The sequence below is a fragment of the Wyeomyia smithii genome, chromosome 1 (assembly GCF_029784165.1).
Source record: "Wyeomyia smithii strain HCP4-BCI-WySm-NY-G18 chromosome 1, ASM2978416v1, whole genome shotgun sequence".
Classification (NCBI taxonomy): domain Eukaryota; kingdom Metazoa; phylum Arthropoda; class Insecta; order Diptera; family Culicidae; genus Wyeomyia; species Wyeomyia smithii.
The window spans coordinates 79,348,458-79,361,376 of record NC_073694.1 but is presented as its reverse complement, the minus strand read 5'-3'; the positions used below and the strand labels follow the sequence as shown (position 1 = coordinate 79,361,376).

Sequence of the window (12,919 nt, the reverse complement as noted above, 5' to 3'; positions counted from 1 at the left end):
TTCGGTCATTTTCAGTAGATTCTCTGGCATCAATCTGATACCGGAAATACCCATATTGGAAGGTATTTAGTTATTTTGTTTGTTTTCCAGAAACTAAAAGTGGTCGTCTTTAATTCAAAATGGTGTCCAGGGTCAATGTTTGGTTTCTATGCATCATCTCGATTACGGAAATATCCATATTGAGTATTATTCGGTCATTTTCGACTGTTTTCTAGAAGTTGCCATTTAGCAATTCAAAATGGTGCAATGGTCAATTCAAATATCTCAAAATAACAATATAGTTCACTCTCTAATATCCCATATATTTCCGTAAAGACAGACAGGGAACACCCCCTCTTGTGGTGAAAAAGGTAACTAAACTCATTGAACAGTGGTACAGTAAGGCAATTTATGCGGACATAAGCTTTTCGTTGCGATTTTGGTTTGCGATTTAAAGCCATAGTTTTTGTAAAAAGTTGTTTCTTATACATAGTCCTCTATTTATGTGCGAATGAAAATTAGGGTGGTCCTAAAATCAACGAAATAAAAACAAACTAACATGGTTTTATTTGCATAAATAATTGTAAACCAACTAATTCTAAGCCTTTTCGCTCTATTTTTCAATTCAAATTTAAAAACAAAGTTTTCTTCGGTAACTTTAATCAAAAATACGCCAATTTTGACGAAAAAACATTGTCGATATATTGTACAGATGGACTCTTCACTATTTCTATTTTAAAAATAGGCCCTTTTGATATATTGATGTTTCCGTTTAGGGCAAATATAAGTAATTTTTTTTTGTATCATATGGAAGAACAAATATTGTATAAATATTCTGAAGAAATACCGAAATTTGCTTAAAATTAGTTGATCTACAACTGTGCCGATGAATGTATACATTTATTTCTGCAAATAAAAAAGTTACTATTTTTATTTAGTCGATTTCAGGACCACTCTAATTTTCATTTGCACATAAAAAATAGACTAAATATAAAAAACAAGTTCTTAGAAAAAATTTTACTCTAAAACCACAAAATCGCATCGAAAAACTCATGTCCGCCTACATTGCCTTACTGTACTATGTGCATTGTTGTTGAATTTCTGTGAGCGTGTGACCGACATTTTCACACACGAAACTGAATTTACGCAATTTTAGATTTAGTTGACTCAATTTCATACTTTCACAGAAAAAAATATGTTGCAGATTTCGTGCGTATATTGTTGGTATGTAAAACTAACGCCATTCCGGGAGTTAAATATTGATAATATAATGTGATGTGATAAGAAGAAATATTCAAATAATCAGGCCATGACGTGTAAATGGTAAACTAATCCCAAGTTGCTATATAGTATTCGGCTGTTTTCCAGAAGTTTCGATCTTACAATTCAAAATGGTGTCTGAGGTCAATTTTTAGCTACATGCATCATTTGCCTATGGCAAATATCGATCAAAGCAGGTATAGTTTTAAATAGTCTTTGAATTTTTTTTCTTTTCATAACTTTTGAACCTCATGTCAAATTGTTGTGAAGTTTGTTATTTGTATGTTCGAGAGATGACTCGTTCGTGTGACACTAGTTTTGTTCAAAAAAGTCGTGTAATCTTTGAGATAATAGACTTTCGTTGTTTTATTAACAATTTAATACATAACGGCTGCTTAAGTTCGATTATAATCAAATGAAATGGGAACGTATAGGGCAGCCAAACTTTGAAACCACGTGTTCAATCATAATTCATCAGTTAACTCTTAACTAGCCCGCTCATCTGATAATAATATTCATCAAATCGGTTGTGTAGTTTCTGAGATAATGAAGTTTCGTGATTTTCACATTTCGGTATTTTGCAGACGAAGTTACAGTTCGATTACAGTACAATTCAATAGGGTGTTATGAGGCAGCTAGACTTATTAATTGACACTACTTTTGTGCAAATCGGGTCAACCATCTCTGAGAAAAGTGAGTGAGTTCAAGTAGTCTTCGGAATATGTTCCTTTTTCATAGCTGGATTTCACATTTTCAAACATAACAGGGAAAGTAATAGTCCAATTGCAAAACAAATCATTAGTGTCTTATGGGGCAACTAGCCATTCCATTTGACACTGATTTTATGAAAATCGATCCAGCCATCTCTGACAAACATGAGTGAGATTAAACAGTCTTCAGAACACGTTTCTTTTCATAACTTTTGAATCATATGCTCAATCGTTATGAAATTCACAAGTTAAGGTGTTTTAGGTTGCCCGTTCATTTGAAACTAATTTCGTTCAAATCGGTTGTGTAGTTTTCGAGATAATGATGTTTCATGATTTTAACATTACGATACATAACCTCTAAACTAAAAATCCGATAACAATAAAACTCAATTGGGTCTTATGAGACAAGAAGACCTTTCGTTTGCAATCAATTTCATGAAAATCGATTAGGCCATCTCTGAAAAAAGTGAGTTAGAATAAAAATCTGCACATACACACACATACAGAAAATGCTCAGCTCGTCGAGCTGAGTCGAGTGATTTTTGCAAACAAATAGGATTTTTTCATAAAAACTCTCCAACGTATGGATGTTATGGATTGGCCAGACTTATACAAACTGTTTGGTTCGATTAATTATATATTATATTGATATACCATGTTTGTTAGAATGTTGTTAGAAAGGTATATCAATAACTTGCAAAACCGAAAGTATAAAAGTGCTCCAAAGGGCCGAATGGCATATATCACTCGACGAAGCTCGACGAGCTGAGCATTTTCTGTATGTGTGTGTATGTGCAGATTTTTATTCTCACTCACTTTTCTCAGAGATGGCTGGACCGATTTCAATGAAATTAATTGCAAATAAAAGGTCTTGTTGTCCCATAAGACCCTATTAAATTTTATTGTAATCGGATTTTTAGTTTAGAGGTTATGTATCAAAATGTAAAAATCATGAAACATCATTATCTCGAAAACCATGCAACCGATTTTATAAAGATTGAACATATAGTCAAAAAGTTATAAAAGGAAACGTGTTCTGAAGACTGTTTAATCTCACTCATGTTTCTCAGAGATGGCTGGACCGATTTTCATAAAATCAGTGTCAAATGGAAGATCTAGTTGCCCCATAAGACCCTATGGATTTGTTTTGGAATCGGATCATTACTTTGCCTGTTATGTTTAAAAATGTGAAATCCAGCTACGAGAAGTAACATATTCCGGAGACTACTTCGACTCACTCAATTTTCTCAGAGATGGTTGACCCGATTTCCACAAAATTAGTGTCAAATAAAAAGTCTAGTTGCCTCATAACACCCTATTGAATTTTACTATAATCGAACTGTAACTTCGTCTGCAATGTACCGAAATGTGGAAATCACGAAACATCATTATCTCAGAAACTACACAACCGATTTGATCAATATTATCAGGTAAGCGGGCTAGTTAAGGGTTTGAACACGTGGTTTCAAAGTTTGGCTGCCCTATAGGTTTCCATTTTATTTGATTATAATTGAATGTAAGCCACCGTTATGTATTAAATTGTTAGTAAAACAACGAAAGCCTATTATCTCAAAGATTACATGACTTATTTGAACATAACTAGTGTCATACGAACGAGTCATCTCTCAAACTTAAAAATAACAAACTTCATAAGAATTTGATATGTGGCTCAGAAGTTATGGAAAGAAAAGAAATTTAAAGACTATTTAAAACTATACCTGCTTTGATCGATATATGTGGCCTCAACATAATTTAAATGTGGTATCGTATTATTTGAACGTTCAAAATTCATTGATTTCTTGCGATGTGTTTGAAGTCTGCAAATGCACGACGAATCGGCCATAGGATATGATCAAAGTCAAACAACAAATCGTTCGAAATGATTGGTTTTATCGAAATGACAACATTCCGACTTTTGGCTTCTGTACATCACCTTAATTCTGAATATATTCATATTGGGTGGAATTCGGTCATTTTCAGTAGATTCTCTGGCATCAATCTGATACCGGAAATACCCATATTGGAAGGTATTTAGTTATTTTGTTTGTTTTCCAGAAACTAAAAGTGGTCGTCTTTAAATTCAAAATGGTGTCCAGGGTCAATGTTTGGTTTCTATGCATCATCTCGATTACGGAAATATCCATATTGAGTATTATTCGGTCATTTTCGACTGTTTTCTAGAAGTTGCCATTTAGCAATTCAAAATGGTGCATTAGGTCAATTCAAATATCTCAAAATAACAATATAGTTCACTCTCTAATATCCCATATATTTCCGTAAAGACAGACAGGGAACACCCCCTCTTGTGGTGAAAAAGGTAACTAAACTCATTGAACAGTGGTACAGTAAGGCAATTTATGCGGACATAAGCTTTTCGTTGCGATTTTGGTTTGCGATTTAAAGCCATAGTTTTTGTTAAAAGTTGTTTCTTATACATAGTCCTCTATTTATGTGCGAATGAAAATTAGGGTGGTCCTGAAATCAACGAAATAAAAACAAACTAACATGGTTTTATTTGCATAAATAATTGTAAACCAACTAATTCTAAGCCTTTTCGCTCTATTTTTCAATTCAAATTTAAAAACAAAGTTTTCTTCGGTAACTTTAATCAAAAATACGCCAATTTTGACGAAAAAACATTGTCGATATATTGTACAGATGGACTCTTCACTATTTCTATTTTAAAAATAGGCCCTTTTGATATATTGATGTTTCCGTTTAGGGCAAATATAAGTAATTTTTTTTTGTATCATATGGAAGAACAAATATTGTATAAATATTCTGAAGAAATACCGAAATTTGCTTAAAATTAGTTGATCTACAACTGTGCCGATGAATGTATACATTTATTTCTGCAAATAAAAAAGTTACTATTTTTATTTAGTCGATTTCAGGACCACTCTAATTTTCATTTGCACATAAAAAATAGACTAAATATAAAAAACAAGTTCTTAGAAAAAATTTTACTCTAAAACCACAAAATCGCATCGAAAAACTCATGTCCGCCTACATTGCCTTACTGTACTATGTGCATTGTTGTTGAATTTCTGTGAGCGTGTGACCGACATTTTCACACACGAAACTGAATTTACGCAATTTTAGATTTAGTTGACTCAATTTCATACTTTCACAGAAAAAAATATGTTGCAGATTTCGTGCGTATATTGTTGGTATGTAAAACTAACGCCATTCCGGGAGTTAAATATTGATAATATAATGTGATGTGATAAGAAGAAATATTCAAATAATCAGGCCATGACGTGTAAATGGTAAACTAATCCCAAGTTGCTATATAGTATTCGGCTGTTTTCCAGAAGTTTCGATCTTACAATTCAAAATGGTGTCTGAGGTCAATTTTTAGCTACATGCATCATTCTGGTTAAAGAAACACTCATATTGGGTGGTATTTGGTCACTTTAGGCTATTTCCCAGAAACCGGAAGTCACCACCCTGGATTTTAAAATGGCATTTGGAGACAATTTCTGGCCCCTGAGCGTCATTCTGGTTTAAGAAACACCAATAATAGGTGTTATTTAGTCATTTTCGGCTGTTTTCCAGAAACCGGGAGTCACCATCTTAGAATTCAAAATGGTGTCTGTGGTCGATTCTAGCTCCTGCGTATCATTCTGGTATCGAAGCATCTCACATGGATGGAAATCGGCCGGTTGAAGAAATACCCATATTGGGTGGTATTGGTCATTTTCGGCAGTTTCCCATTCACCGGAGGTCGTCATCTTACAATTCATAATGTTGTCTGAGGTCGATTTGTAGCTTCAGTGCATCATAACAATCCCGGAAATACCCATAATGAGTGTTATTTGGTCTTCTGCCACTGTTGTTTAGGAACCGGAAGTCGCCATATTGGATTTCAAAATGGCATTTGGAGACAATTTCTGGCCTCTGAGCATCATTCTGGTCAAAGAAACACCCATATTTGGTTGTTTTTGGGTCATTTTCGGCAGTTTTCCAGTCACCAAAAGTCGCCATTTTACAATTCAAAATGTTGTCTGAGGTCGATTTGTGATTTCAGTGCATCATCACGATTTCAGAAATACCCATATTGGGTGGAATTTGGTCATATCTCACTGTTGCTTAGAAACCGGAAGTCGCCATCTTGGATTTCAAAATGGTATTCAGAGACAATTTCTGGCCTCTGAGCGTCATTCTGGTTAAAGAAACATCCATATTAGGTGGTATTTGGTCATTTTCGTCTCTTTTCCAGTCACTGGAAGTCGCCATCTCACAATTCAAAATGTTGTCTGAGGTCGATTTGTGGCTTCAGTGCATCATAACAATCGCGGAAATACCCATATTTGGTCATTTGCCGCTGTTTTTCAGAAACCGGAAGTCGCCATCTTGGATTTCCAACTGGCATTTGGAGACAATTTCTGGCCTCTGAGCGTCATTCTAGTTAAAAACACTCATATTAGGTGGTATTTGGTCATTTTCGGCAGTTTTCCAGACACCGGAAGTCGCCATTTTACAACTCAAAATATTGTCGGAGGTCGACAAACGTACAAACCGTGGAACAGCACCCATGGATTGCCTCATACATAGGCGAACTTTATTATTATAAAATATTCGGCCGCGTCCACTTCAGAATAAAATGTGCATTTTTTTCAGTGTACCCATTAGGGTAATATTATTGTTAAAAGTTACTCTTTTTCGCATGTCGTGTAGAACAAAATCAGAAGTGGCGCACCTAGCGGTCGAAAAGGTGACTAACGCTTCTGTCATTTTCAATTTGTCTTCAAAATTTCACGTAAGTGAACTATATTGGTATTTAAGATATTTGGTCAATTGTTAGCTCATCATCATTCTGGTTCCAGAGATACCCATATTGGATGCTATTTGGTTATTTTAGGCTGTTTTTCACAAACCGGAAGTCGCCTAAATTTGGTTCCATTTACTCGGTTAGTTCTCGAGATGTGCAGGAATTTGTGTTTCATTTGTATGGAACCCCTCCTTCCAGGAAAGGGAGGGGCGTCCAACTATTATGGACATTAGCGTTGCACCGAATAATAGGGCTGGGAAAAAGATTTGTTGTGGAAAATACCGAATTTTCAGTTTACAGAATAATGTTTTTAACTTGAGCTTGTCTAGGGTAAGTCACATTAAGTCATGAATAATTTGGTTTCTAATTTTTCTTATCTTATCATCATGTTTCGTTGAATATTCGGCCGCCTTTTCAGCCGAATAATCAGCCGAATATTCGGCCGGACGGACGGCCGAATATTCAACAGAACATGATAATCAATTAGAGTGGATTACCCTAGACAAAGTCTAGTTTTAATCATTATTCGATAATCCGAATATTCCGTTGTTTTCAAAAATAACTTTTTTCCAGCGTTATTATTCGGTGCATCTCTAATGGACATATTTGTTACCTCTTAAAACATCCACATGCCAAATTCGGTTTGATTTGCTTGATTTGTTCTTGAGTTGTGCAGAAATTTATGTTTCATTTGTATGGGACCCCTCCTTTCCAGAAGAGGGAGGGGTCTCATACTATCATAGGAACCTTTATTGGCACCAAAAACCCCTACATACAAATTTTCACGTCGATCGGTTCTGTAGTTTTCGAGCCTATATAGATCAAACAGACAGACAGACCGGACTGCGTTTTATATGTATAGATTACAACATCAATATTTTAGGACCTAAAAAGAAAATATAAATTAATTGACTGAAGCGTTCATGTTAATCTATTTTTACAAATAAAAGTTTGAATGAGAAAGGCTGGGTGTGACCGCAAGGTGGATTAATTTAGGTTTTTTGAATATCGTTACTACCTATAATGCAAGAACATCCCACAATGATTCGTGGCTTCAAAAAGAAAACTGACCCAAATTTCTTTAATACCGCATGACCACCTGAGATTAAAATCTAAAAGCGAATTTTCTTATTCCACTGAATCAGTGCCAACCTACCCATGAATAAAGAAACGATGTTGTTTACTACTAAGGGACCAACCATTAATGATGTCACGCATTTAGGGGGGGTGGGGGGAGGTCGTTTCAATTATTGTGACATTTTGTGACATATGGGGGAGGGGGGGGTTAGCTCGAGTGTGACATCACATTTAAACTCAAAAAAAAAAAAATAATAATAAATAAATAAATAAAAAGTCACATACCTAATCACAGAGTTCAGAACTATTTATGATATTTGCATCATTCATTTATAGTTCTACGATCCCTTTTTTTGCTCAATATTTGCTTTAGATAGAATAAATGACATTTTTTTCACGATAAAAAGCATAATGTTCGTTAATTCTGTTTTACCGTGCATGTTCGTTTATGAATGACAGCACAATTTCATTAATTTTCAGTGTCTCTCAATCCAATCCATTCCTAAATTGTGCCAAAACGTAAATAAAAATGCTTGGCTGTGGAGAAGATTTGGATTGCGAATTGATTGAAGAAGAGGAACTAAATATTGATGGTCTTTCAAAAATCAGCAATGATGCTGCAGTTACTGTCTCGGCTTTCTATGTCGTCGATATGCGACTCCATCAACAGCTTCCTTCCTAACATGTGGAGAAGATTTGGATTGCGAATTGATTGAAGAAGAGGAACTAAATATTGATGGTCTTTCAAAAATCAGCAATGATGCTGCAGTTACTGTCTCGGCTTTCTATGTCGTCGATATGCGACTCCATCAACAGCTTCCTTGAGCTTAGAACTAAACGCCTTTTCTAGTTATCTTCTATAATCTTCTTTTCCTTTTAGTGTCAGTTTTTCTTTCAGTAAAATCATTCTTGTCAAGAAAAAATGCATTCCTAACACATTTCTCGATTTTCAATCAATTATTACCAAAAAAGGGGGAGGGGGGCTTAAAAACGTGACGTAATTAGGGGGGGGGGTCAAGGAAGTTGTGACAGCTTGTGACAAAGGGGAGGGGGGGAGTTAATGTTTTCCAAATTTTGCGTGACATCATTAATGGATCGTCCCTAGGCCCACATGCGTTTGTGTGCTCAAACTGACGAAATTTACGGTGCATTTCAGAGATGCCTTCAAAACCAAGGTTGTTAATACGATAGATTATCGTCAGTAATCGTCATCGCCGTTACCGATTACGTATGGTATCGTTATTGACGATGACGATACCGTCTTCAAACATTAACGACATCGACGATAACGATAACGTTATCAGCTCACTAAAGCCTGTATTACACACTTTGACCAATGGTCAAATATTTGACCATCGGACATAATGGTCAAATTTATTTGACATCATGACGGTTGTTTGCCCGTGTTTGTCGCATGTAAAAATTGGAAAGTGACAAACAATTAGGAACCATTCAAATATTACATAACACGGAATTTGGTAATTTTCAATACCCACCCACCTCCATGTAACGCAATTTTACATGTTTGCCACATGCAATATAACGCTCCGCTGAAAAAAAAAAGTTATTTTACCCAGATTTCGGAACCTACTTGTGCGTGGATTATTTTTTTATTTTATTTTTATTTTCAAATCGTTATTTAGAGTGTCCTACTTTCAGCTCGATTCGCAAGTGGAAATTAAATTGCTCTTGATTTTTTTTCGTGGTGGTCCCCGTGGCTCTGTGATTAGCGATATCGATCGGCTAGCTATCTCACACGGTTGTGGTATCGGGTTCAATCCCCGATCAGGTCGAGGATCTTTTCAAGCTGGAAATATTCTCGACTCAGCACTGGGGCACGGTGTATCATTGTACTTATCCTACATCATACAAAATGTGCAAAAACAATACGATAACAAATTCTCTCAACTAATCTGGTTGATCGAAACCTCTATCAGCCCCACAGGCTAGCGTACGGTATTTTGTTGTTGTTGATTATTTTTTGAATGTATTTAGCAGAAACTGATTGGAAACTGATTGAAAAGCAAACGAATTTTTTTTTCTATGCGGATCTCTTAATTTACGCGTTTTTACGTGGATTTCGAAATTTACGCTGTTTTTTACGCGGAATTCAGAATTTATATACCCGGTTTTACCCGGATTTTGAAATTTACGCGATTTTTACGCGTTTTTTGCGCGTTGCGTATTCTCCGCGTAAAAAAACTTTAGTGTAGATATTCGATAGCCAACGCAGAGCAAATAAACTGGATTTCTTTACCTTACCGATTTGTTGCCAGTAGTGTGTCAGACCTAAGCATTCAATAATTAGCTGCAATAATTAATTAGTAATTAGACCATAGCTGTGACGCGAAGGGACGCAAAAGAAACTAACTGATTATAATTTTATCCCTTTAACACAGGTGACAATACATATTCATTAGTACTGGGACGAGACCGTGGTATTTTACTGAATGTGAGTGTATCGAATGTTGCAGATTCAGCATATGAAACGCATTTGTATGTGAAACATGATCCTAGTATATCCTACAGTGGTACAAAGGTATACTTAATCTAAATCAAAATCATCAAAATTAATGCTGCTGCCATAAAAACTATTTTTTTTATTTCAAACAGAGCCTCTACACGTGTACTCAATTTAACGCAACTATCGTCGATTGTTCGCTCGGAAATCCGATGCGACGGAACACAGATGCCAAATTTTCTTTGCGGTTTGACCCGCAGCGAGTGGATGACTTGGTGTCAAAACTATCGTTTGAAGCATTTGTCAACACCACATCATCGATTCTTGCGGGGTCTCGGAATAGCGCAGCTCTAGCGATTAACGTTATCAAGCGAGCAAAAATCAGCATATCAGGGTAAATAATACCATTCAGACGTACACATATATGTTTTCTTGTTAATTTGTTTTTTTAAGTGTTTGCTTATTTTATTTTTAAATGAAAAATGAAATGAAAAAGTAGTCTTGAAAAAGTACAAGGTTATATCTGACAAACAACCGCATTGTTGACTTAGGACCAGCGAAGGAAAAAAATCACCTCTAGCGATTAATGAATACATATAAAACATGCCTAGGATGCGTTTACATCGTCGTCAGTATGCGAAAAACAAAGTATCGGTGCTGGTGCACTCTTTTTGCTTTCCTCTTTACGACATATTTCTATTCATTAGTGTACACCACAATAGGTGGTTCTCAATGTGCACAACTCGGTATATGAAGTTGTTCGTCTCTGTTACAGAGAGCGATCAGAACTTGTTATATCCTTATTCTTTTGACTCATGAATATGATTTTTTGTCAGAAAAAGAAAGAAAATGCAGTGTATGCTCTCCTACTCTCGCTTAAACTCAACCGCTGCCGAAGTAGTTCCTTCCCCCACACATTCCCTCTCACCGCACCACACCTCTGCTGCTGTTCAGGCGACATGATTTTCTCCTGTTGCTATCCTTTCTTCCCGTAACTACCGGCCTATGGAAAGACAAACGCAACGATCGAATCGCTTCTCAGAGCTGATGTAGTCTAGTCATGTGTTTGTTTTCTCCCAGAAACCTATGCACCCTATCATCATTTCATTATGGGTTGAGAGGATTCGAGTTTAGTCCCGGCCTGTACACTTCGTGAAGTGCACATATGATGAATAAACGACGATTGCATCATATTCGTTTCGTTTCCATCACTGCTTAGGACAACGAGGAGCTATCATTCATTAACACACAACACCGTGAGCGAGAGGAGAGAAAACGAAAATTACCACGTCCTCAATTGTTACTTGCCAAAGTCATAGGTTTCAATTTCATCGCATACGGCAGATCAATATATTTGCCGAATGTTCGTCAAAATATGTCAGCTATTGGGAAGTTTACCGAGATAAATTGTGAATAGAATAGTGTGAATAGAGAGCAAACAGTGTGCTAATGCACGAGTTATCACCATTATATATCAGAGCACTTTTCTTCAAGCTGGTGAGCATTTGTGCATTTTGGCTATAACGGCATATGTTATTGAAAGGAGAAAACCAACTCTTCAGTTTCCAATCCTATTTGTGCTGTAGAGGACAACGTGCCAGTACTCGAACCATTACCACCGCAAAAAAATATTTCTATATTTTCTCTAGCTCGTGTCAATTTGGTCTATACCTACCACTCTGTGTATAACTATAACTGTGTATAACTAAAAGAAAAAAATTATTAACTCTCTCTATAAACTCTCAATTGCAGATTTGTTTGTCATGAGAACGTGAGTGTTAGTATTGGAACAATTTTCCCCAATCATTAAACAAAAACCGATTTTCGTTTCGATTAATTGATGAGCACTTTTCCTGCTGCTTTCACAGAAGCTACCATCAGGGCCAGCGTCACATTATTTTCCCGAGTGAGTAGTAAGGAATAGGGAAGGCTCCTGGGTGACAAAGGCGTAGCCGGAGAGACGACCTAGAGATACCTGAACATAATTTTACGAAAATTTGACAGTGGATGCCAATGGAATGTTTAAGAGAAATTGGATTTTCAAATTTTGTTCAGTAGTAATGTTTTTTTTCTGCGAGTTGTCGGGCTGCAGCATATTGCTAATTGGATCTCGGCCCGACTCGCGAGCTTCCCCAGCAAAGTAAGCCGGCCGGGACTAACCGGAGATGTCAGTCAAATGCTCACCGTTCCTCGGGAGGCGGACTTACGATGCTTAGGTTAGACTCAGAGTTAGGCTGACCAGCTTTTCTCAGGATAAAAACGGGACAAATGGGTCCAAAAAACGGGACACATGTTAAAATTGATTTTAGAAAGTTTTTACTAACGAAAGCATGCAAACAATTATTCATTGTTTCGATAAACCTACCCCATCATGTACGATACTTAGCATTCGAAAAAATTTATCGTAGAAGAGTGTGTGCGTGTGGGCATGTTTTTGAATTCATTTAATTATTTTTGAATTTCTTCGTTTTATTTATCAATTCCGCCTCAATTTTCGCGTCACAATTGTTGAAGTAAGTCTTACGCTTCTGGTTTATTAATAAACTCTGGACGAGACGCAGCTGGAGAAGTTAATAAACTCTGGATGAGACGCAGCTGGGGTTGGCCGACCTGGGTACCGTATCGATTTTCAGTCGCTTCATCTCCTCCAACGATTGC

General features: G+C 36.3%; 1 protein-coding gene across 7 annotated transcripts in view; it reads left to right on the top strand.

The window, feature by feature from the left end:
• LOC129718943 (integrin alpha-PS1) overlaps nt 1-12,919 on the top strand; it is a 178,513-nt gene that overhangs the window by 138,290 nt on the left and 27,304 nt on the right. For all 7 annotated transcript variants that reach the window (XM_055670192.1, XM_055670196.1, XM_055670195.1 and 4 more), the window contains 2 exons: nt 10,200-10,339; nt 10,414-10,655. In XM_055670192.1, the coding sequence (XP_055526167.1) occupies nt 10,200-10,339; nt 10,414-10,655 (382 nt within the window). The remainder of the gene's footprint in view (nt 1-10,199; nt 10,340-10,413; nt 10,656-12,919) is intronic.